The sequence below is a fragment of the Barbus barbus genome (genome assembly GCF_936440315.1).
Source record: "Barbus barbus genome assembly, chromosome: 40".
Classification (NCBI taxonomy): domain Eukaryota; kingdom Metazoa; phylum Chordata; class Actinopteri; order Cypriniformes; family Cyprinidae; genus Barbus; species Barbus barbus.
The window spans coordinates 19,430,387-19,457,582 of NC_136718.1; the positions used below are offsets into that span (position 1 = coordinate 19,430,387).

Below are 27,196 nucleotides of genomic sequence, written 5' to 3' on the forward strand. Positions count from 1 at the left end.
TATTAAACCTTTGTATTAAATACAAATTCATACTTATTAAAATATTTTATGACATAGGATGTTACTTGCCTAAAAAGGTGCTTATGATTTGCGTAGTTAATAGACTGCAGGCTACAGTGGTTTGAGCGCGTTTGACTAGAGAACAATTAAAGAGCTGTTGTGTTTCTGTGTTTGTCAGTGGCCGTCTTGAGAAGCGAGAAAGCTTTGGAAAACGGCTCATAAAAAGGACGAGGACGTGAATGTTTTTTACAATTCGGAATCTAAAATCTAAACTGCTAGAAAAATATAACTGTGCTATATCTCTGGTCATTTTAAAATGTAACTAATTTAATGTTAAGTTTTTTTTAAAGCATCCAGTGGATGATCAAGGGGCACAAGAAGAATCTTGAGGGGCACAAGGAGAATCTGGCATTGCCCCCCCACCCCCGGCCCTGGTGCTGGTTCTTTGCATTGTAAATGTGACAGGTCTAAACATGCACTACCTCTTTAAGATCTCTTGCCTTTAAGTCACATTTCCAGGAACCTAAATTTGTAGTTCTTATTTAAACACCCATTAAAAGACGACTAGTATGAAGCATAAGCCATTTTTAAAGGCCCATCGTCATCATATCATTACTGCAAGGTTAGCCCTGAATCTTGCTGTATTTTGCAGCATTTAAGACTCTGGGTCAAGAAAAAACTGAAAACTGCAGATCAATATCGGTTGTACAACAATAGACCAATCAGTTGGATCTAAAGTGGGATGAGCATCTCTAGATATGGTGTATAGGAGTTAAAGCTCCTATAAATGTACATTATGTTCCGTCCAGTTGTTTGTAATGCAAGAATGCAGTTTCTGTGAACAAAAAATGTTGTAGATGTATTACCAGTGTGACATAATGCATGTCTAACATCTGACACGTCTATCTTCCTGTTCCTCTCTGATCTGTAATGATTTTCTGATGGTGTTGAAATGCCATGACACAGCAAGCAGCCAAGAACTCATCTTTACAGCAGAATGAAGACAATGCCTTGGTGCAGATGGGCTCTGTCAGAAAGAAACACATAACAACATGGGTACATTGCCATTCTCTCTGACACTTGCTTTTTTTTTTGGCCCTCACACACATATAAATGTCACAAATGAATTCTGTCTCTCTCACACACGCATGAAAACAGATGGAGACAGACATATCATAAAAGACTCATCCATGCATTGATGCAATATCTCATCCAAAAGTATGTACTTCGAATAAGATTAGATATGTAGGTATTTTTGCATTGTCTAACATGCTAAAGCAGCATAAAAGTGTGCTTGTATGCAATTCCAATTTATAAATTACACATCATATTTGACATTTAAAATAATGTGTTTTGTCAACTGAAATAAATATTTAAAGTTTGCCAGGTTCACAACATCTAAAAAACATTGAACAGACTGTACTTCTGTCCCTCAAATCACATCAAATAAAACATGGCATCTGCTCTAACTGAAGTGTGTTTTAACAGAACGCTCCTTTTCATTATCAAACCTAATGTCAAATATGATTTCCACAATAAAATCTCTAACAGATGGACATCAAATCGATGTTTTTCTAAGCGAATGATTGATTGACATACTGTACTCTTACTTCAGCTTCCTCATATTTTTAATGTTTTTGAGACACATACAAATAGCATCATTTAACATTTTAATATGAATTAATTGCATTACTTGTAATTGAAATACGTATATCATGAGGTTTTGGAGTTGAACAAGAGTCTGGATGGGGAGTACTGGTTTAGTAGAGGCTTAGATTTGATTCAGAAACTTAATTTGGAAATTTAGATTTGAAACCAGTTCACCAAAAAAAAAAGAGGGGTCTTTTGTGCATTATAAATGAGTTGTATCATTCACTCAACCAATTCGTAATTCATATGAGCGATGTAACAAACAACATGTCCGGTTTTCAAGTCAATTCATGAATGAACCCCTCCTGTACATTATCCATTTATTTTATTACTGAGACTCTGAATCAAAATACCAACTCGTTTGGTGACGGAGGCATATTCGTTCAGTATGTAAAATCAATAAAATACTCATTTATAGTCTACCCTCAAATACTATTGGCTCCTGCTGTCTAAGTCAGCCACAAGCTTTAAAAGGGAGAGACTAAAATTTATGACAATTATGAATAATAATAATAACAATTTATTGTCTATAACTATTAATTAAGATTTGAGGAAAGACTCATGATAGATACTAGGCCTAACCTTACCTCTACTGAAAAGCCACCTCATGGAAGTAGGTCTAAAGGGGGAGTGTACATATTCAAATAAAGCAAATCCGAGTGTGTAACTCTTGTAAAAATGAACATCTCAAGATATCTAGATAAAAAGATAATTGGATCAGGGCTTTGAAATACCAGTGTTTTAATGTCCCCCCTCCCCTCAATACATATCATTCCTGCTCCCGTGCATAAAAAGCAAAAAGCGATTGAGTCTCCAGGGAATGTTGTCTTTGTCAATGATTTTACCTCATTTGTGCATCTTTGACGTCTCTCGGGACCCACACGCATGTAACACAGACAGACTCCGTCTGTAAGCCTCTCGTACACACTTATGCTGCTGAGGTTACATCTGTGATTTAAGAGCAATTTTTTTTAAACCTTATGTTTCCGAAGTTGTGTGGCGACACGGCTTCCTTCAGCATACAAACGGGACCCTAGATTGAAGCTTTGGAAGCGCGTTGCTGAAGTTGTGAAGGTTGACTTGACAGAACCACAGTGCCCTCCAGTGGTCCAGACACTACAGGTCAGATTTGCTCTCACACTGGATCTCTGACATTTTAATTCACTTTCATTAAATGGAAAAGGTGTTGGTCAAATGAAAATGTTTTCCAAATAAGTTACAAACAAGATGGCGAGTTTTTAGAAATCTAATATTTGCCTTCATCTTTATTTCATACATTTTAGTATAATAAATCATGTAATATGTTTATGTATATGGTTACCATTTTCTGCTTATTGTTCTGTCTCTAAAATGTAAAGGTGGTCTAACTATCATGTAAAAATTATTGATCATTTTTATTCACTTTGAATACATAATAATTGTTCAATTATTTTCATATTTTCACAGTCATAATAATGTATTTTTGTTGGGGATTTTAAATAAATTTATGAATTATGACTAAAAAGTCAACATATCAAAGCCAACATATCTATAAAATATATATGTTGACTTTTATAACACTGTTTTATATATTATATATATTTATTATATATTTAATATTTATTATATATATATAATTTAATATTTCTAAATATAATTTTTCAATTTTCTTCAAAGGTGTTTCATATATTAGTAATATTGTATTAAATGGCTTCACTGTTGTTGAAAAAAATAATCATATAAAAATTATTGTAGTATAAAAAGATCAAACTATTTATAACACCATCACTTTCAAGCATGACTAAACATTTCAAACATTTCAAAATCAGAAAATGATAACATTGTTTAATTACAGAAATGGTATTAAAGTCATTTTTTGGATGAAATGCATTTTTATAAAACTATAGAGAACACAAATATGATGGATTTAGCCAAATAATACATCATACTCTGCTGATTCACATTTAACACTATTCACACACAAACACCTACCTCATTAATTCTAAAGGTTGGAAAAAATGAACTTATTTTGATTTCCACATGAGGTTCAGTACTGATATGAAAGACAGAATACACCACCATTACCACACATGCAACTGAAATCATTTCTAAAGCAAATAGTTGCATGTCTCACTCTGGTCACATTTCCTCCACTGCTCACTGCAGTCTATTGGATCCAGCCAAGCACAAAATATAGGAAGACCGATACAATCAGATGAAGCTGTGATTGACAGTAAAAGTGGACACTATATCTGCTTGTGTGCATGTGAACGATAAGCGTACTGATGGGGAACACAGGCACATATGCCAAAGCAGAATCACAGTGGTTAGCATCAAACAGCTACTCCATTATTATTCACACAAACGCACAGTTAACAACTCGGATTTCCCCAGTAAATTCAGTCATGAGCATGAGGCCTGTTTTTGGAGTCAGTCTAATAATGGAAATCCCCAAACTACATAATCAACCACTTAGCACCTACATGTACATACAAGCATGTTACGATATTAACATGCATGGAGGCGACGGAGTGTGCATTGACCTCTTCATATAGTTCATAATGAGATCTCTCGGGAGCCTCTTTACAGCTTTACACAGTCCATTTAAATTTCTGTCTGGCTCCTGAACAAAGCCCAGTCCACTGTCTGCTTTAATTAGAAGAAGATAACCCTAACATCTGAATTTCATGAACAATGCTGCCAATCATTTCAGCTCAACTGAGAAAAATGATGCATAGGCTCTTAGCCAGCTCTTTTTTCTCTGACAACGGGTTATTTTCTCTTACCGTGTTTTTCTTAGAAGCTGAAAGGGGTTGTTATTGTTGAACGATTAGCCAAAGGTCAAGGCAAAGACACTGTGCATAATCAAGCAGATGGCACTTCACAGAGAATTCATTATGAGTAAGTGGATTACAACTCTGTAGTTATGAAGGGTGTAAAATAACAAAGTATGCTGTAACTCTCACATATGGCAATTTTAGTAGTAAACTTTTAAATTATTCAATTTTGGCCTAATTTTAGCCTCATTAGCAGTGCAATCAGAGTCTAAAAATCACTATTATTATTGTTCCATAATTTGGCCAATAAATAAATATACTAGAGATGCTGGACTAGCCTGAAAACCTCTTTTTTCTTCTTCTTCTTTTTTTTGATGATTTGAGCAAAAAAATAAAAAATAAAAAATTGCGAAATACCATACTACTCAAAAGTTTGGATCAGTATGATTATTTACTATTTTATTTGATTTATTTATGTATTTATTTTTTAGGAAATGTATTTATTTTATTTTAAATTTATTTTATTTATTTTATTTCACAACTTTAGGAATAAACTATTCAGTATATATATATATATATATACATATGTTTGTGTGTGTGTGTGTGTGTGTGTGTGTGTGTGTGTGTGTGTGTGTGTGTGTGTGTGTGTGTGTGTGTGTGTGTGTGTGTGTGTGTGTGTGTGAACTATAGAAATGAATACATTTTGGCGTAATTTTAGCCTTGCTAGCAGTGCATTCGAAATCAAATATTACTATTACTATTGCTTATAATTTTAATACTGAATAAATGAATTAGAGAATATTAGAGCTGAACTAGCCTGAAAAACATTTTTAAATGATTTGAGCAAAATTAACAAAATTAAATTAAATTAAATTAAATAATATTAAATAAAATATAAAATAATAATAATTATTATTATTATTATTATTTGTGATCAATTTTATTACTAATTTGAAGTATAAGCTCTTCTGTTCAAAAGTTTGGGGTATGTTTTTATATATCTTATTTCAGTAAAGTCTGCTATAATGTTAAATAAGACTTCTATATCACATGCCCATTTTATTTAACTTTCTATTTATAATTCAATATTACAGTTTCTAGTGTATTTTTGATCAAATAAATAGTCTTTATGAGTATAAGAGACTTCTTTCAAAAACAGTATCAAGAACATAATATTTTCACCATTTAACTAGACTGGAACTAGTTGCAAGACTAGAAACATTATAGTGGTGTTTTCAACATGACTGTTGCGTAGACTGACCTAGTTTAAAGAGATCTTGTAACCAAGTTTGTGCTCCAAACACGATGAAAACCATGCAGCTTAATGAGGGGAGGTGTGATTTTAGGGAGTGATTAGCCTTAATTGCCCCGTTAGACAATAAAATAGATGAAAAATCCCACAGACTTACACTGAAGTAACCATTTTTGACCAAGCAACCACCCTAGCAAACACACAACATGCTAAACATCTTAGCATCTGCAACAAAACACCCAGCGATTTGCTTCATTGTGCTTATAGAGCTGCAGATAAATCCTTTTTCTCACAGAATTTCATTTCTCATATTGGAGCAAACAGACAACAGAATTAATTGTGTACTACATGATGCATAGCCCAGTTCCTCAAGTGGACTTTAAGTAATTAAGCGTCCTCTAACCAAATGCAGAGGCTAAATTAATTACCAATACCATTCATGGAACATTTATTTACAATCAGACCAGCCGAGTGAGACAATGGACAACATAAATTATAATATAAGCCAACAGTGACCAGCAATGTCCTGAGTCGGTTTGTAATGGCCAGCGGCTGGCCAGAGATTTATAGCACCATATTCTGTAAACTTGTTCATTAAGGCAAACAATAGATTGTGTCAGCAGAAGATCTGTAAGATTAATCACACTAGTTGATCACTGTCCAGAGGTTGTTGGATATGTTTGTGTCATCTGTGCATCTGGCTAAATTGAAGTGGTTTATTTATGCTGTAATGGTCAGCTGCTTGTTAGGATGCATGCAAACAGTTTTCTAGATTAATACACTTCAGACACTCAAAGACACAATTACATTGGGCCTGTATCTTTATCTAAATGTCACTAACCAAAAATGCTCTCCAAATGACAATTATCTTGTGTTTCCAATTTACCCTTTTCTAAGTCACTCGACAGAAAACGGACAAATGGTTCAGAAGAAGTTCAATTGTTGCCCGCTTCTGCTATTTCACAGTGTCCTAGCAGGAACTTTAATTTAATAGCTGCCCAAATTGGGATATGGATCACTTGCTCACGCATGGATATTTAATAATTTTGTAAGTTTTTAAAGACTTTTAGAGTCAAATGTCATGCACATGGGAGAAATGAAGGGAAATAATTGGCATTAAACTAAACATATTAAAGGCATTCTGCATTGCAGGGTTATTCTCAAAAACATGTTATTTTTCACTCATAAAAAAAGTAAAATAGTCAAGAAATATAAGGCATCATTTATAACCAACCAGTTTATGAAATTATATGGCTTGACAATACTGTGTATTGTTTTCCACATTTTAAAATATTTATATTTTAAATTTCTTGTCCCCTTAGCTGATATTCATTTATTTGCTATTATTTTTCCCTCCAGGTCAAGGCATAATAAGTGTAAAAAAAAGCTGAATATGTAATTGAATATGTAACTGAATATGTAACATTAAATAATTTTAAAAGAACAATTTTCCCTTTTATATTTATTTGTTTGTTTGCTGCCAGTTTGTTAAAACTTGTGAAAAAAATAATGGTAAAAGTACAGAGAAGAGGTTGGGTTTTCAACAAACTGAATATGGTAAATTTTAATTTATATTAATTATTTTAAAATGATTTAATGTTTCATTCTATTAATTTTTGTCTGATATTGACACCATCTTCATCAAAATAAAATAAATATAATAAAATAAAGAAGAAAAGTTTTGTTCTTTATGAGTAGTGATAATGTTAAGATGCTGCTAAATACTTAACATTAGTTTTTATGGGAGAATTTTTTTATCAGTTAAATGATCCAAAAATTCAAATAAATCTATATCGCATTTAAAAAGTGCAATGCACATTAACATCCTTCTCTAAAGATGCTAAATGACACTCATCAGCTTGTGATGCTGAGGTGACATTAAGGAACGTGTTCTCACACGAGGAGAGAACGGCCTGTAATTTACCTGCATCTCCAAATGCTCCCAATTAAAGTCTAAAACAGCAGGATCCTTGTACACACCCACCGTGCCACTGCTCTTCTGAGCCACAGGCAGCTGAAGAACCAGGTGTGTGTGTGTATTTGTGTGTTATACCCCAGGACATCCAAGTAATAGCCTCATAAATCTACTCATGCATAAAGCAAAGCAGATCTCGCCACCATTGGGCCAGCCATGCCTACACCTGCCGTCCTGAACACAGAAGCCAGTCGCCCTCCAGAGCCTGGAGTGCTTCACCCAGGCCCGTTTTTGGTGAAATCATAATTTTGGTTATACAATTATCTTAGAGCTTAATGACCATCCACATGCACTTAAATTGATCCCTCACAGCTCTGCATTACAGTTCAAGAGAAGAATGTGAAATCACTGAGACTTTTACGCTACATATTTATTTCATAATGCTGCATTGATCTGCTCTGATATACAATAAGCTTTTTGTTTTTTTGTTTTGCAATAAGTAAATATTAAAAACATGAAAACATAAAAAATCGCATTACCATAGTGCAAAACAAAATTAGTCAAATAACTGTAATGCAAATATCTAATTCTCAGTACTATAATACAGAACAAAATATTATTTTTGCTGTATTACAAAAAATTTATTCGCATTACCACAATGTCACTGTCATCACTATAATGCAAAAATGTAATTCTCATTACTGTAATTTACTGTAATGCAAAAAAGTAATAAATTGTAAACTAATTATTATTTACCAGCATTTTTAACATTACCACCACAATTATTATATTATGAGTTGACAAAAATAGGACTCAGAGACTAAATAGGAATAAAAAATGTGAATACATTAAAGTACATTAAAGTAATGAGAATTTTATGTGGAAAATTAATAATCATTAATTAAATGCCAGATTTGCAGGTCTCTCATTAACATTCATCACATGCAAATTATGTATTAAGTTCACTCCACACCCTGCCGGTCTTCCAGGGCTATGTCGCTTTGAGGAATTATTGGATGATGTTGATGACGATTGTGATGCTGATGGTGATGACGGTGACCATGGTGATGATGACCATGTTGATGACGGCCATATTGATGACGTCCATGCTGATGGTGACCATGGCTGCCGAAAGGAAGATGAGAGTGATGATGCTGGTGGTGGCTGTGGTGATGGTTCCCCCTGTGATGATGACCACCATGCTCATGATGTCTGCGTTCATGATGTGAATGCACAATCACCTTTGATTCAACCATCGCTCGTTCTTCCTGAGTAATGTTTGCACATGTGGAGTTATAGAAGCCGTCCAGCTCTATGAAGACAACTCCTATGCCACCAAAGCCTTTCTGGAGCACCTGGACATTAATAAGTGCAACATCATCTGCTGCTTATCTTCTGATTATCCATCTAGTAGTTCACATTTCTACATTAGGTTACTGCTTTAAAACTACACTTCACTTACCTCTGCTACAAGACTTTGCTCATTTGAGAGACTTGTTAAAGTAATGAACCGCTCTTGTCCACTTTTAATGGCCTGACACACCTGAAAGGATAAGCGTTTCAGATGATTAAACAATTTCGCCTAAGCTTTCCCTGAGGAAGCTAATAATTAATGCTAGGCTAATACTATCTGTGGATATAGCCTACCTGCTCGCCCAGGTATAATCCCAAAACGTGGATGTGATCGTTCCTTCCTGTCTCTGTATTCATGTCATCATGCTTGAGGTGATCCCTGTGGTGATGCCTTCGACGTGACCGCCGTAGAAAAGCAGGCAAGGCTAGATTGAGCTTTTGCAGGTAATTTTGCCGGTCCTGCCAGTGTTGGACTGTTTTGTCCTGTAAAGGAAAAGAAATATGAGGTAAACCCAGAGTTAGATGCTAAAAGATAAATATGATTTACCCAAATATGACAGGTCTATATCCTTGCTGGTTCTGGAATAACATTTAAATGAAGATCTCAAGAATTATGGATGCTACAAAAGTTTTACAGACCATTAATTTTTCCTCTTTGGAAGTAGTTTTAATGGTGTTAGGCCTATAAGTTACATTATTTCTGGACCATCAAAAGATGTGGATGCAGGAATACATCCTACTAGAGTTTATCACATTATGTGGGCTGCATTTTGTAGGCCAAACCCCGGAAATGAGTTAGCATTTTAGCATTTAGCATTTCAGTTTCTATCCTCCTAAAGTCAATAGGTTTTTTTAATGACTTTTTGGTTAGATGCCTAAAATAAGGTCTGTGGTGAACACAAACTCAAGATATTTTTTATACTACATAAAATACACAGCATTACCCCACTTGTGATTTGTTTTCAGCTTTTGCCTGTTTTTAAAAAGGCAGTTGCTAACAAGTTGCTAAAAGGGACTACAGAGGCACAAACATCACACCAAAGATAAACTTAACTTACTAGTCCACTTTCACAACCTGTGTTGTCAGGAAAAATGTTTTTAAATAAATACAAAAAAGAGCTGTCTGAAGTGTACTACTGGTGGTGATGTTGAAGTTATGTGACTGTGGTGTAGTTCGTTTATAGTCTACATTTAGATTTTTACTTCTCGTGATTGTATTTGGGCTGCAAAATTCATAAACGATCTGTTTATTTGTTAAGATTATAATAATGAACAAAGCATGTAAGTATCAGAAACTTTTTGGGCCACAGCGCTTATTTTCTGCAGTATTCCGAAAGCCAGTGGAAAAATTCTATTGAATCTACTGAATGATGCTAACATCCAAAAATATGTCATCCTTGAGGCACTCAATGAATTTTAAAGCCATTGAATAAAAGCCTGTTTCAACAAATTGTAAGAAATTTTAATAATTTACAATGTATGGTTCATCCTTTTCGAGGTTAGCAGGCAGAATGGTGATGAAGTCCACATACCTTTTGAAAGGAAAGAAACCATTAAGTATATAAAATAACCAAGCACAGCAAGTGCAATATGAATAGTGTGTAGGAACGAGACTCACTGTGAAAGGGTTAGCTCATTATAAGTGACTGCACTGTGGTCAACTGGCTCTAGTACAGACACTGACAGAAGTAGAGGCTGGGTTTCTTCTTCAAACACGCCTTTTAGACTCTACAGACAAAATGGAAGCTTGTAATAAAACACACTTTGTTTTTATTAAAGCAAAACACATTTAGATGTGTTTTGCCTGAAAATAACAGTCCTTACCTTCAGAAAATTTGTGATTAGCTCTGTGCTTCTGTTAGATTCATCAGAAGTAGGGCCATCCAGCCAAATCACATCTAGACCGTCTAAACTCTTGTCCTTTATGTATGTCAATAACTTTTGAGCAAAAGTCTCAACACCAGCCTCTTTAGCAGACATCAGCTCCAACCTAAACAACAGCAAATTTAGTTAGTCAGATGGTGCCAATATGTGCAATGACAATATACTGTCACCACGGGCAGTCGTGGCCTAATGGATAGAGAGTTGGATTGTAGGTAACCCGAAGGTTGTGGGTTCGAGTCTCGGGTCCGGCAGGGATTGTAGGTGGGGGAGTGAATGACCAACACTCTCTCCACCCTCAATACCATGACTGAGGTGAGACCCCTGAGCAAGGCACCGAACCCCCAACTGCTCCCCGGCTGCCCGCTGCTCCAGGTCTATGTTCACTTCTGTGTGTACACTTGGATGGGTTAAATGCAGAGCACAAATTCCGAGTATGGGTCACCCTTCCCATACTGTTATATTTTTTAGAGTTTTCAGAGATTCTCTTCATTGATAAGTATTTGTATAAAAAAAAAAAAGTGGTAAAAAATAATTATGATTTTTTTTTGTACCTTGATGATTCGACTTCCAAGCCAAGCAAAATCTTCAAAGTTGGATTTCTGGGGAAAGTTACATATTTTTATGAACACATTTTTACATATAATTTTTTAAAAAAAGTGTGTGTAAAAGGCTAAAATACTGTATTATGATCACACACACACACACATATATATATATATATATATATATATATATAAAGTTATACAATTTACAATAATAATAATAATACAGTTATTTATTATTTTTTACAAATGCCTGAATTTTAGCAGTTCAGTTCAGTGTTATTATCCTTAACTAAAACTAAAGTTGAAACTAAAACCATTAAAAAATAATTGTATTAGTTGAAATAAAATAGCCATTAACTGTAATAAAAATATTTTAAAAATATATACAAAATATAAATAATTATTAATTTTATTTCAGCTAGTTGCCATGGCAACATTTCTCATTTTTGTTTAGTTTAAGTTGAACTACTAAAATAACAAAAAATAAAAGCTTAATAAAACATATAGACATCTTTTTTTTAAAAATTACAAAAATAAAAATATTGACAAAAACACTAATAGTAGATTAAGTCAAATAATGAGTAAGAAAAGATAAAAAATCAGACCTCTCCTTCATCTTTCTAAGAGTTACACTGTCATCTTCCGACAAGCTTTGGAGGTAAAGGTCATCATCAGTGGAGGTCAAGGGGAGGATGATGTGAGAGCACGGCCCCTCACGTGTGCGGTGTGATAAAACATCCAGATAGCAGGTCAATCTGTAACTCCTCTGTGCACCTGAGGCGTATGAGTGAGAGAAAACTTCAGTGCTGTGTTATTATTGTTACTCTGAATGCCCTCAGCAGCAGCCTAAGCATACTATTTCAGTTTCAGCTTGTTCTGCCTCTCAATGTGTGCTTTCTGAAGTGCTCTCTAATCTAGCAGTTGTGTGCCTGTACAACACACTTCCTTGAGAGACTGTTGAATGACATTTTAAACAGGTTGCGAGTGGACTTACCGACTGAAATCACCAGGCAAAGAAATGCAAAAGCTGAAAAACAATAGAAAAATCCTTATTAATAACTTGATACACTGATAGAATCAAGAATTCTATGAAAAATGTTAAGAAAGTAGTTGTTTTTTTAGTGCAAGTTAGTAGGTCTGTGGTTGTTCCAGCAGCGGAAACCTAAATTAAAAGCCACATCCTGATGTGTGTGTAGATGTTGTTACAGATAATACTCAACAACACAATTTTATATCAACAAATTATGGCAAAAATTGAACATATGAAATGCTTGTCTTGCATGTAGAGCTATTTTATGGTATATCATATTTTGTGGTATCTGTGACTGTCACAAGAATCTGTTACGTTTGCTATAGATCCAAAGCACAGATGACTGCACAACCTCAGCAATATCTACGTTAGATATTAATATACACTACTGTTCAAAAGTTTGGGGTTGGTAAGGTTTTTTTTTATTGTTTTTGAAAGACCTCTCTTATGCTTACCAAGGCTGCATTAAATACAGTAAATCTGCAATATTGTAAAATATTATTACAATTTAAAAACAAGAAACATTTCTTATTATTATCAATGTTGAAAACAGTTGAGCTGCTTAATATTCTAATATGAACTATGATGCATTGTTTTCAGGATACTTTGATGAATATATAATTAGTTACAAGTCTGTACGCATGGTCACTTTTAATAAATTTTATGTGTTAAGTTCTTTTAAAAATACTTACTGGCTTCAAACATGGTTGTGAATTTAAACAGCTATTTTCAGCAGATTATTTGCTGATAGTTTACATATCTTTTCCTAAGTGTCTTAGAAGCCCTGAATCATTTTTCCTTGAATATACTGTAATAATAACATTTAAGTGTCAAAGTTTCACAATGGTTTGAAGATCAGAAATATATGAAACAATGCAGTGAATACTTGCCTCTGATGAGCTGCATTGCTCCTGAAGAAGTCAGTAGCTGCTGTGTTGTCTGATAAAGGCAGGCTATATATTATACACATACAGGCACCACTTCCTGTGTCAACACTGGCCCCAAATGTTCCCCGTCAGCTTCACACTTTGCTGATGAGAAGCCCACATCCTGATGACTGCAGGGTTGTACAACAGGCCTGTGCCATCCTTCTACACACACTACATTTATATTAAAACAATGTTGAATATATTTTCCGAGGCAAGCAAAATTTGCTAATGACACAGAACATTATTAACTTGAATATTACTACTTGAACAAATTGAAAAAAAAACATTTTCTGGCTATAGATTTCTGATTCAAGGTGTACAGTAAATGTACTCACCCACCACAGGCCATCCAAGATGTAGATTACTTTGTTTCTTTATTGGAAGAGATTTGGAGAAATTTAGCATTGCTTTCACTTGAGAAAGCAATATTGTGGATAGAGGACTTGTATTTTAGTCAGAAACAATGGTTTAAAGTTAAAAATGTCTTATAATTATTAAGTTATTACATGCAGCTTTTCACTTCACAGGATGTTAATTGATGGACTGGAGTTGAGTGGATTACGTGTAAATAATTGTGATATTTTTATCAATTGTTTGGACTCTCATTCTGACGGCACCCATTCACAACAGAGGATCCATTGATGAGCAAGTGATATAATGCTAAAATTCATTCTGCCAGACAAAACAAGTGTTTATGTTTTGTCAATATAATGCTAAAATTCATTTAAAATGTTTGAAGAAACAAACTAGCCAACATATTGGATGATTTAATTTTTTTGGCAAACTATTAGGTCTGAATGAACTTTTATTCACAGATAATCAATGTAATTACATAAAAACTGCACATATATTTATACACCTGATGTGGTTTTGCATGCTATTTTTATGTATAAACATCAATTTCAGAACTTTACAATTACCTGACTGATTTTTAGTTAAAAAATGAGTCATTTAAATATTAAAATTATGGCATGATATTTTGAGGAGTACTTACATATGAAAAATGTAGCTTCCTACACTTGATTGTGATTTAAGCAGACTTGAAGGAGCAACCACATTCAAGGACGCCTGTGGAGACCTGATGGGCTTAAACTGTTACGGCGAGAAGGGATACGTATGGCGCTACTGGGCATGCGCACATCAACACAGCGTCATTTTTGTCACACTGTACAACAATAGTTACTATTTTGTCATTCCTGTAAGGGGTAGGTTTAGGGTTGTGGTAGGTGTAGACGTTAATAAAACACAGTCTAATAGGTATAAAATTAATGTCATTGTTCATTTGCGGTCGGAGCTGTATCCCTTCTTCTAGCCACAACCTGACTTAAACACCATGATCCTCTTCCTCAGATCACTCCGGATTAAGCTTCGTGTTTTATCCAGCTCAAAAAGCATATCGCCACCTCTTGAAAAGGAGTGCATATCTGTTTCAGTCAATAACTTGTACAGATTTTAATCAAGGTTTACATTATGATATAAATATCAGCTCACCATTGTGAGTCTGGCCTACAGAGCTTCACAACACCTGTTTATTCAAGAAGGCAGCAGATATAAGCCAACAAGTAAAGCTATTTAAAAGCAAATGTTACAATGCTACATTTAAATTGTACAAAACTTACCACATAATATTGAACTCTATGCAGTTTTTTTTGTTTTTGCGACTTTGGAGCCCTCTAGTTTTAGTTAAGTGTGTGGAGTTCACTGTCGTAAATAAAGACCAGAGGTATGTGCTATGTGATTGTGGGAAAGAAAAGAGGCCGTTCATTTTATTAGTTATTAGAGGTCAGAGTATCATCAATATCATTTTGAAACTGATATTTCAAGGTAAAAAACAAACAAACAACCCCCCTCCCCCTCCAACCACACACTTCAGATTAGTGTGTGTAGCCTACATCAAGAAAGCCAACTCTCCAATGTGAAAAAATGAGGAAACACACAGGATTTGTGGGATAAACAACAGTACTTTAATCCCCTTCCCAATGCTAACCCAATGTAACACATACTGTGCAAAGTTTTAAGCTGCAGGTAGTATAACTGTAATCAGTGATGAATCTGCATACAGCTGGTTAAAAGCAATATGGTACAAAACTGCTTTACATACATGCTATAGAGTGAAATATTGTTGGTAAAAGTTCAGCATTTTGAAGGTGACACCTTCTACTCATTTAAACAAATAATACATTTAACATTTCTATGCAAGCTAGTGCAAAGTAATCGGTTTTTGTTACTTTTTGGCTCCTAAAAATGAATGCTTTTCCAAAAGACTTTAAAAATTATTTACTCACCATCAATATCAATATAATTTTATTCATAATTAAATTAATTTAATTGTGAATAAAATGTTAATCTGTTTCTGATACAAAGCTATTATATGAGTTGGTTAACTTTTATATATATATATATATATATATATATATATATATATATATATATATATATATATATATATATAAATTTGCATTTAAATGACATGACGGTGAATAAATGACAGGATTTGGGGAGAACTGATCCTTTAAAATTGGCAAATTACAACAAATTGGACCACACTTAACATATGCTCAACACACATACAGACAGAGCACTCATCCCTCAAATAAACAGAACATGAATTTTAAAACATAAACACTTGTTTTGTCTTGTACAATTTCCAAAAATACAATTTCACATGACATAACATATTTAGTATTCACAAATATGGTGAATTCAGCTCATGGTTTTAACTTAATACAATTTTAATGACTAAAAGCATATCTGAGGACTGAGCACCAGTTGTTAGTCATTCATTCAATTGCTCAATCCCCCACTAGCGGCAAAGAGAGGAACTGCATACTATTAATGCATCAATGGTAATGTTCAGAACAGAATACTAGTCATACTGCCAAGTATGTACTATGCATATAAAGGAAGTATGCAAAACAAAATGCATTATGCACCAATAAACTTAGAATGCTACATTGTCACATTTCAATGAGTAATAATGTATGGCTATTTTGCATGTCTTGATCAAATAATGAGTCGACAGGATAAAATAGGCTGATATAATTACGGCTCATCATGTTGGTAATGGAAAGTCAGGTGCACTTCACTGTGAGATATAGTGTCCTTTGCATACTTTTTGGGAGAACTGTTCAGATGTATCATAGTATACACTACACAGAAGACAGTAATGTTTTCTTTAAAACATTACACAATATTACTGTTTACTGTATACCTTAACTTTTATAGAATTACTAATATGGTAGTATACAGTTCCGAACACAGCCAATCATAAATAGAACTCAGTATAAACAATATTTAAAAAGAAACAACACATGGCAAACAATAAAGAACACTGTCTATATCTGAAAACGATAGTAACATTAAATCAAAGTTAATTCCACCATAGCTGGCTGAGACCACTAGATAAAGCTGTGCAAATCCTTCATCATACACTCATTCAATCCTCTTAGAAAAGAAAAAGTGCAAAAATTGTACCTTGTCACTACAGCAGTCTCTTCAAAGTGAGCCTTTTGGACCATATTCTCCCAAAATGGTTTATAGTGGTACCCTAAGAATACATATCATCACTCTCATGTACTGATACGCACCTTTATAGAGGTCTACAGCCCAATGACAAGCGGTTGCACCCCTAAAGGTCATTGCACACTGAGTCCGAAATTTTCGCATGCTTTTTCCGTTTTTTCGTATTCCCCATCCTTTCCTATCAAAATGCATGCTACGGATGTGAAAACGCAGAAAATCGAACCTGATCCAATTTTCTTTTGACGGAGGCAGTGTGTAGACGTGATTGACACAACATGAGGTCGTATTTATTTTTGAACGTGTGAAAATTTTGGACGAAAATTTCAGACTCAGTGTGCAATGACCTTCAAAGTACAATCTTTGCACTTTTTTCTGATAGTGAAGGAAAGCCTTCATTTGACATTAGGAGAGAAGTTGCCCTGAGTAAAGTAACAACTACCTGTGACCACATCCTAGTGTATCCACTTCCTTTGAATCACTTGACATACCTTTGTCCGATGTCAATTTAAAACCTCCAATTAACTCAAAAAGACAGGAAAGAGGCAGATCACAGACATTCACTGACTTCTTACTCCACGGCCCGGATCTGAGGGGAGGAGGGGCTGAGATTTGAGTCTTTTCTGTGAAAGCAAGGAGGCCGTAAGATGGTTTTAAAAAGGAGATCCATCCATCCATCTCCACATTGGCAGGTGAAGCCACTGACTGGCAACTACAAATCTATTACAGATGAAGGAGCCAATCAAAAGTCACTGAGGATGCTGATGTCAGCAAACTCCTGGCGGTAACGGTAGGAGTACATGCCCAGCAGAAAGGCCCATTTAAGAGTCATGAAGCTCCACACGGCTGACAGATAGAAGCTCTTGGGGTCAGTTATTGCTGAAGACAAAAACATACAGAATGGATTACAGACATATTATATAGATTTTTTTGTGGAATGTTTTATTAGACAAAGCTGTCCATGTGAAGGTACTTACACTGCTTTTCTATAACCGCTAAAGCTATGAAGGTGGCAAAAGCAGCAATAGCCAGGAGGGAGAAGACCGAACTAACAAACATGAAGAACTTGAGTCCCTTCAGCCAGGTGCGCCAGTAGTCCTGAATGTACATAATGTGGGTGACCAATGCCCAGAGCGCCAGAACTCCTGGAGATTTAAACCCATAACATATACACACAGAAAAAATTGGTGTACACTGTAAAAATTTTAATAAATAAATGTATGTATTTATTATTTATTACATGTATGTATGTATATATGTATGCGTGTGTGTGTGTGTGTGTATTTGTTTTTTCCAAATTTTCTTATGGAGCGCATATGTTTATATTTATGGGTGATTATTTCCAAAGTCATTTTAAGAAGATAACAGACTCATCCTTTTAATAAAGAAATTAAATAATCACCCATTATATCTAATAGCAAACCACACACTGCATACAGAATGTGACAGCCGGAGATTTTTCCATTCCGCAAGATCACACAATAATAGCAACGAATTAAAAGTAAATGCATGACAGTAAAAGAAACAGGATGGGAAATGTCTATATTTTATATTTGTGTATCGTAAAGAAGTTAGTCTGTGGCCTTGAGTTTATTTACAGACCTGATAATCCGCCCATCGCCGCCGTCCATGGCTGTTTATAAACCACATTCCACACGATAAACGCCGAAAATCCCACCAACATGCCGAACGTGGCATAACCCACACTGATGTAGATCCTGTTTGGACCCATTAATAATGTACAAAGTACCGCAGTAAAGCTTTAACAAGAGGCTGAAGCGAAGGATTACACCACCGATGAGAGATTGTGTAACGCAGCGCTGCTTATTCGTAAACACGACTGCACGACCCGGAAGAGCTCCCCGGTATCACCATAGCAACAATCAACAACCTCACAGACGCGGATGTTTGAACGGTTGAACGAAGCGTTTTATTACTGTATGGTTATGTAAAAAGGCAACTAAATATGTGCGAAACATAACAGAATCATTTGTGTGTTATTAATTTAGTTTGTTTTATTGAAAAAATATATACCGTATACATTTAGGCTTGCAAAACACTTCGCTTTTCACAGAATGGCTCATAATTACTGTAATTTTTATCATGTCAGCAGTGGCTAATCGCGGTGTCCTCCAAAAAATAATTTAATGCTAATTAAAGACATTACATATTGTAAATAATTACAGTATAAATTGGGCATAAAGTTTAATTGAAGGTTGCAAAAATCAATGGAAATACATTGCATATGAAATAGGAATGCAATTTATTTAAAAAAATTTATTAGATTTTTTTGATTGTCAATGTTTAAATGTTTATAATATAAATCAACCAGCCTAAACAAACAAAAAGTAATGATCTAAAACTGTGGAAAAGTGTGTAAACATTTAGAGGCAACACACATAATGTTTCTCTTGTTGTTTGTGCAGCACTGAAGATGGTGGTTTTAATCTGTTTGATCTTTGCTCAGTGGTTTTCCATCTGCCATCTAACTCATTCTCACAGCAGGACAGTAACTGTGAAACAAAAAATCATCTTCTCAATTGCAAATGTACACTACCAGTCAAAAGTTATTTTTTTACAGTAACATTTTTAATGTTAAAAGAATTCTCTTCTGCTCACCAAGCCTGCATTTATTTGATCAAAAATAGCAATATTGTGAAATATTTTTACTATTTAAAATAACTGCTTTCTATTTGAATATATTTTAAAATGTTATTTATTCCTGAGATCAAAGCTAAATTTTCAGCATCATTGCTCCAGTCTTCAGTGTCACATGATCCTTCAGAAATAATTATAATATGCTGATTTGCTGCTCAAGAAACATTTATTATTGTTGTTAATATTTAAAACAGCTGAGTAAATTTTTTCAGGATTCCTTGATGAATAGAAAGATCCAAAGATCAGCATTTATCTGAAATAAAATGGTTGTTTAACATTATACACTATACCATTCAAAAATGTAGAGCCAGTATTTTATTTTTTAATTTTTTTGGGGGGGGGGGGGGGGGGGGGGGGGGCTATTAGAATGATTTCTGAAGGATCACGTGACTGGATTAATGATGCTAAAATTCAGCTTGGAAATCACATAAATTACATTTTAAAATATATTCAAAACAGTTATTTTAAAGATATTTCAAAATTTGACTGCTTTTTGCTATACTTTGGATCAAATAAATACAAGCTTGGTGAGAAGAGACTTCTTTAAAAACATAAAAAATCTTACTGTTCAAAACCTTTTGCCTGGTAGTGTAGGTTATAAAAACTGGCGGGAGCTGATCATGCTTAAAATTCCATAACAGAATAGAAGAAATGCTACACCCAAAATGTATCAGGCTGACAGCATTCACAACCTGTTCCTTGCAACCTATTCACTTTATTGTCCTTCTAGCACATGAATACACAATGAACAAATGCCATGCCTTTGGGTATTAGCCTATATATAAATGACAATTACATAAAATACAATTAATTAGTAATTATTCATTTATGATCACAAAATGTGATCATGTAAAAGGTGTATGACAGCATGATGTTATAACTGTATAAACAGCACAGGAAATGGAGGTATGCATTTCAAATGATCAAAATTATGATCTAGTGTTGATTGAGCACACATCTTTAACCAGACAGATGCTGATGCCCATGTAAACAGAATTAAAGTCCAGAGAGGACTGAACCAAATCAAGAGGCTACAGATGTACTTTGGCCCCATTTCCCCAGGTCAACTGTTGAGAACTGAAATGCTATGGGTTTTACTGTAATTCAAGGAAATGGAAGACAACAAGTGTCATCAAGCTTCAAAACACCCCTTCATAGGTCAGTTTTCATGAAATAAACCACATTTTGTGTCACCAATCAGAGTGCAGCAGGAAGCCAGTAACTTGCGTGGCTTCAACGATTCAAATGAGATCAACACTAAGCAGTTTCCTCTGTATGCTTCACAGACAACACAGACAGACATAAAGAGATCATGCGAGTGATAAACAGACAGAAAAAGTCATACAGAGATTGACACTTCACAAGACGCTCACCTTGAAGACAAGAAAGACAAGACTGTCCTGACTGGCGCTGAAGAAAACTATTTGGAAAAAAAGAAAACACTGCCAACATCATCTACAGACGGACCAGACATACTGGTAAGTGTGTTTATGAAATCTATCACCAATGGATGCAACCACATTTACCTTGTACTTGAGAAAACAAGCTTTATCTACCTGATCTGAACCTGAAAAATGACTTATATAATTATATAACTAGTAATCATTTCAGTAGATGATTAGAATTTTTGAATAATTCTGAACAAAATCTGAATAAAAATCATATAAATATGTACCATGGCACATTTTCAGGTAGCTGATAAAAAGGCAGATTGTATTTCACTGTAAATATAACAAAGATTATTGGAATAGATTTTACAAGAAATTAATATTTCAGTTTTTCTACTTCAAAATGTCATGTTTATTAATAATAATAATACAAATATTTTTAAAATACTGTAATAAAATATCCATTACAATTACATTTATTAATAAGCACATGAATGAAATTAATACATTTATTTCTATATTTAGTAATTCCGGTTAAATGATAAATTCAAAAAAATTTATTTATTCAACATTTATTTACAAACTGTTTTAACACATTGCCTAAAATGTTGTGGGTTTTTTTGTTTTAAATACTCAAAAATTCTCAAACTTTGGGAAATTCTGTGGTGATTCATCACCATGCTGGGAAAGAGACTTAAGAGACTGGTGGGTGACAAGCGAGTGCAAGAAGGTGAGCTGTGAATTTACAGAAGCCCCCAAATAGCAGACAGGAAGTTACACATGATTGTGGGTGAGGAGGTGTGCATTTAAAACATCTCTCTCTTTTCTCCATCTCCCTCCGAGTGCTTTCATCATGTCATATTTCACTGGACTTCCAATATAAACAATATTTCCTTCCTCCACGGGCAACAGAGATCCTCTCTTTCTAGAAACAGGCACTCAGTTGGTATGGGAAGGAAAAGGTGATTTGGAAAGACAGGATTTATGAGCATGTAAAATCACATAGTGTTTTGGAACTACAAAGGGATGGAAACAGTTTTCATGTGCATGTGCAAAGCTTGAGGTTCCAGTTAGCAGGACATTAATGTGTGTGATTTTTGTTTCATTTAAAATTGCGTTGCAATTGGGAATCTACAGGGAGTTGAGGATTGATTACAAAAGGCTGTGATTTGTTGCAGGAAGTCCTACACCCTTTCCCAAAGGAACTGTGTGCTTGTTTTCTCGCTGTATTTTAATCTCTGTGATGTGATTTGGTTTCTAGAAATGTAGCACTGCCAGTTAAAACTCTTTTTTTGTGATCTTTCTGGATACTTTATGGAAGTGTAAAGTATGATTTTTGGAACATACTATAAAACACTGTCACAAAATGTAATAGCTATAAATGCGCACTAGAGGGCAAACTCAGTCAAGCAGCACTACTGCTCATCGTTTTGATAATGGTTTTGAACAAACTAACCCCAACCCTAAATATGAAACTTTGGCCCATAACATACTTTTTTTTTTTTGCCTGACATACAAAACTGGTGAAAATATTCCCATAGATGAGGCAAACTTATCTACAGGCCAGAATATCATAGACATTGGGGGGGGGGGGGGGGGGGCACAGATAACAACCACCTAAATCTAATGTTTTTGAAACACAGGTGACATTTTAAATAATAATAATAAATATGCAATAAATATAGATCAGAAATATATTATAAGAAAACACACATTCAAATTCTATTTATTAATAAATATGTTCAGTAATAATAAATAAATAAGTATATATATAGTATATAATACTTATTTCTATAAATTAAAAAATATCATTATAAATATATATAAATATATTTATTTAAAAATAAAAACTATTTAAATTATTCAGCCTTTAACCAAGAACATCCTGTTTACAAGAGTGTCCTGGTCAAGATAGGCAACAGTACAAGTAATTACACAAAATAGTACACAAAAACAATAGGATATTTGAAGTGTACAATAAATTATTATTTTGTAGGTAACTAAGTATAAGGCTTTGCAAAACAGTTCTTCCATCTGTCCAATCCAGGTTAACTGTCTGGGTCTTAATAGACTATTGTCTGTGTGAGTTGATCTTAATCTAAAATATCTTGTTTAAAATGTTCTCAATGTAGCAAGTACATATCTCAAAAGGCATCTAGATCTTTATATCTACACTGCACACAGACACATTCTGACCGTCGAAAAAAAGTGACAGACAAAGTCTCTTGCTCTTGCTCGTCTCTCTCACTCTCTTGCTATCTGATCTAAGTTAAACTTGAGTTTCTCTATCTGGTACAAACTACACGTTCAAATGCCTTGTGAGGGTCACATGCAGGAGAACTGGATTTCTGAGTTTTGTCATAGGCAACCTCTGACACACACACACACACACACATAAACATACAGGAATATTCCTTCACATATTCAGACAAGCAGTTAGGCACACAGCTAAAAGGAGCAATTGTGGATCTTCTTTCTTTCATTTGCTTCGCTGGGCCTTAGGGTTTATATCATTAGCTGCTGTGGAGCACGACGTACATGGAGGATATACATGCCAGAATGCTTTCGTTCTTTAAACAGATCTTGTCTGCTAAGAAGAAAAACAGATTTGGTAAGACAAAACTAACACTGTTCTCTGGAAGTGAATGCCTGTTTTGCAAGTTTTAGAACTCATGATCAGAGTTTGTGAACATCAAATCACATAGCGTTGTATTCTCTGTTGTTTCTGTGGACACACAAATGCATGCTTGAATACTAATGTGTATGGCACTTTACAAAAACAGGGTACAAAATCAAAGATTAAATATCCAGTGAAAAGAGGCACTTAAGCTTTAGAAAATGCTGATAATCAACCTTAGGAGGTCAAAGTAATATAATATAAGCTGTTTTTTTATTTAATAGTTATTTACTGTATATGAGGTATGATATTTTTACAACTTTTTCCCACAAAATTCAGGACATTTAAATCTCTGACTTGTGTGATTATGTCATCTTTATTTAATATTTTACAAAATGAATAAATAATAAATGAATAGTTTGGGGTTTATTTATATTTCCTGTAAATGAAAAGGTTTAATAATGTATGTTATATGCTTGTCTTCTGGTCATGCTGTAGATTAAAAGGTCAAAAGAAATAATTTTTATAAATTATAAATTTTACATTTTTGTAATGGGGAAAATAAAGGTAGGGACCAAAATATGGGACAATTTTGACAAAATATTACATTTTGTTAATTAAAATTAATCTACATTAATCTACATTGAACACCAGTTAAACAAATTATGTCAAAATTATATTTTTGTATAGTTTTAAATGTTAAAAATATATATATCCCTGTTTAAGGAGTGCAGACATTTAATATGTTTATAACAATCTATTTTTCATGCAAGGTTAATTTCAAGGGAGCCTCTAAATCAACCTTCAAAATGTACCATTCATGAAAAGTACCACACGTTTACAACTCACACAACTGCAGGCTAGAGCCTTGTCATGCTCATGCTGAAACACTGACTGCTTTGCTTCAGCAATCGTTTCTGTTTTGGAGAGAGCTGCTGGTTGTGTGGGTCTGTTGCTGCAGTGCTGACAGAGATAATAAACCCAGGACAACAGTTGAGAAATATTTCTGGGGCCCTTGTGGAGGAAGGCAGGTGAACAGAGCCAAAACAGGGACAAGCTTCCAAAAAAAAAAATGCTAATTCAAAGACTCTTTGCAACCACCTAGTTACATCATATTACACATAATCATTAGGAGGTTAGCACATTATCACATCATTTTGCTTCTAACTAATTTTAAAGTCGTAACGTATTGTCAAGTATGGTGACCCATACTCGAAATTGGTGCTCTGCGTTTAACCCATCCAAGTGCACACACACAGCAGTGAGTAGTGAACAAATGCGCACACACACACACACACCGTGAACACACACCCGGAGCAGTGGGCAGCCATGCTGCGGCGCCCGGGGAGCAGTTGGGGGTTCGGTGCCTTGCTCAAGGGCACCTCAGTCGTGGTATTGAGGGTATTGAGGGTGGAGAGAGCGCTGTACATTCGCTCCCCCCACCTACAATCCCTGCCGGCCGGGGACTCGGACCCGCAACCTTTCGATTACGAGTCCGACTCCCTAACCATTAGGCCACGACTTCCCCAAAAGACGTATCTGTGAGACCTCATACACACGTATCAAGGTGTTTACAGCTTGGATTGCAAGTATACACGAAACCGCTTTGCTGTTTGTTATATTCTGTGCTGCATGTTTTGATCCCCAACCTGTAATGATTAACATACATGTAAAAAAGCAGCAACATACTGTATTTAGATTTTGTTATTCCAGCATTTTGGACTGAGGAGTGGAACAGCAGTGGCTAAAAAACTCTGCAAAACAGTCAAGTGACTCAATGTTGTTATATTTCAGTCCTCCAGAAAGGGAAGCCAACTCTCCTGAAACAATAGCCGGGGTCTAAACAAGTATTATGTAATGTTCCCTGACCTCCAGCCACATGGACATTCTCAGGGTGGGACATGTCTTAAGATTGTCCCCAAGCTACCGGACAGTGGGGCAGCTCACTACATTTTGGAAAAGAGCTTGAGTTTCTATCTTTGGAACAACTTGCAGTATAACAAGTATAGGAATAAACAGTAAGCAAACACAATGCTATTCATCTGAGTTCACAATATCCTGCCACTGGGATTTGTGGGAGTCATGAGATCTCACAAATCATATGCATGAGATGGGAAATAACATGATGTAACAGTAAAAAGGAGAGCAGATTGAATCAAGCAGTACTGACTTCCTCTTTCTTTACTTTTGTCTCCTCAGAGGCTCCAGCAATCATGTGCTCAGAAGACACACTCGTCCGGTCGTCTCTGCGCTCATCCCTTGAAAAGGTACAGAACATTAAAATGACTTCCTTAATAATGTCTGAGCATTGCATTTTTCTTTGCACTGCCTGGGGTAATTCATACTTCTCTAATGCACAAACTCTAAATCAACACTAAAGCAAACCAATTTTACTACACTGTAAACATTCAAAACTCATTTAGAAAGGAGTTGGGTAAAATGCCTATTCACATGTCAGAAGGATTTTTATCCAAGCCAGTGCTGCAATTTCCTGTTCATTTACTCCTTCACTCCAACCTTGGCACCTGCATTAATAAGTAAGGTGGGTTATGGACACGCCCCCTCATCCTCACCCCCTCAAGGTTTATCATGCAGCTGGAACACACAGATAAGAGCGCTGAAGGAGAGACCGTGTCAAACGTACAAGCTAAACATATTTTGCCTGCTCTAACGGCTCTTTTACTGTTTGGTGCAGAGTTTTGTTATGCAAATTTCTAAATTTCTGGATGCAGATGAAATAATCCTTCAAAACAATGGAATAAGATGCTGTTTTTATTCCACTTAAAAACCTTTGCTTTATCTTATAAGGTTTATTGTTATAATGTCCCAAAATTGTATTATGCTTATCAGATCATTCAATCATGCACATTCAAATGGTTAGAAATGTCAAAACACTGTATAGGCTATAAAACTGTATTGGCTATATAAATATACAACTAGCTGAAATAAAACTGCAAGTTTTAAAATACATTTTAAAATTGTTAAATTATATGTAATTACATTTTAAGAAAAAACTTTAGGTTTTAATACTTGTTTTAACACCAATACATGTTTGTTTGTTTGTGGTTTTAGCTAACTATAATAACCCAGGTTGGTATATGAATATGATAATCATTTAGCATATAGGCAGGCATAGGAGACCAGGACTAGTGTTCACACTTCAGCCCGTGTGACAACATCATACACTCTTAAAAATAAAGGTGCTTCAAAAGGTTCTTCACAGCGATGCCATAGAGGAACCATTTTTGGTTCCACAAAGGACCATTCAGTCAAAGGTTCTTTAAAGAACCATCTCTTTCTTACTTTTTTATAAACTGAAGAACCTTCTTTTTGCGAAATTGAAAGGTTCTTCAGAACTGAAAGTTTCTTTAAGGAACCATGCAACCTGCCACTGGCGTTACCTAAAACACCATGGCAAATGACACTATTACTTTAACAGAATTAACAATAAAAATACTAGCCTACAATGTGTATTTAATAGAAGCTTGATAAATTATTAACACATTAAATATGCAACTTGTAGCTTTGTAGTACCTATTACTCAATACAATGCAAACTAAGTGTGTCCACATTTCACAAGTCAAAGTCATTAGGAAGGTTTACCATTTCTACTTCACACAAAGAATAAACAACAAGTGAAAATAAAAGGCTATATAATTTTTATGACTGGTTTTGTGGTCCAGGGTCACGTATGAGAATA

At 34.8% G+C, this 27,196-nt stretch overlaps 3 protein-coding genes across 5 annotated transcripts in view; 1 reads left to right on the top strand and 2 right to left on the bottom strand.

The window, feature by feature from the left end:
* Positions 1-7,985: 7,985 nt before the first annotated feature.
* On the bottom strand, positions 7,986-26,005 carry LOC306859552 (acidic mammalian chitinase-like). 2 transcript variants are annotated; one of them, XM_079400623.1, is made up of 14 exons: positions 25,948-26,005; positions 25,667-25,754; positions 20,865-20,911; positions 13,650-13,686; positions 13,276-13,485; positions 12,350-12,382; positions 11,961-12,129; positions 11,362-11,409; positions 10,751-10,916; positions 10,545-10,654; positions 10,401-10,458; positions 9,221-9,409; positions 9,036-9,116; positions 7,986-8,928 (listed from the first exon to the last, which is right to left on the bottom strand). In XM_079400623.1, exons 5-14 carry the CDS (start codon positions 13,289-13,291, stop codon positions 8,536-8,538), a joined length of 1,263 nt encoding a protein of 420 aa, XP_079256749.1. In that variant the 5' UTR covers positions 13,292-13,485; positions 13,650-13,686; positions 20,865-20,911; positions 25,667-25,754; positions 25,948-26,005; the 3' UTR covers positions 7,986-8,535. The 2 variants fall into 2 exon arrangements, with proteins under 2 accessions (XP_079256749.1, XP_079256748.1); XM_079400622.1 differs by lacking the exons at positions 20,865-20,911; positions 25,667-25,754; positions 25,948-26,005 and adding an exon at positions 14,309-14,672.
* slc48a1a (solute carrier family 48 member 1a) lies at positions 16,997-18,675 on the bottom strand. Its single transcript, XM_079400626.1, has 3 exons — positions 18,436-18,675; positions 17,811-17,978; positions 16,997-17,712 (listed from the first exon to the last, which is right to left on the bottom strand). Exons 1-3 carry the CDS (start codon positions 18,563-18,565, stop codon positions 17,576-17,578), a joined length of 435 nt encoding a protein of 144 aa, XP_079256752.1. The 5' UTR covers positions 18,566-18,675; the 3' UTR covers positions 16,997-17,575.
* Positions 20,774-27,196, top strand: part of LOC306859551 (rap guanine nucleotide exchange factor 3-like) — a 35,394-nt gene continuing 28,971 nt past the window's right edge. The window contains exons 1-2 of one of the 2 annotated variants that reach the window (XM_079400621.1): positions 20,774-20,969; positions 25,696-25,763. In XM_079400621.1, coding sequence (XP_079256747.1) covers positions 25,710-25,763 — 54 coding nt within the window. In that variant the 5' untranslated portion in view covers positions 20,774-20,969; positions 25,696-25,709. Of the gene's footprint in view, positions 20,970-23,255; positions 23,491-25,695; positions 25,764-27,196 lie in introns of those variants that run through there. The other variant, XM_079400619.1, reaches the window with a different exon arrangement.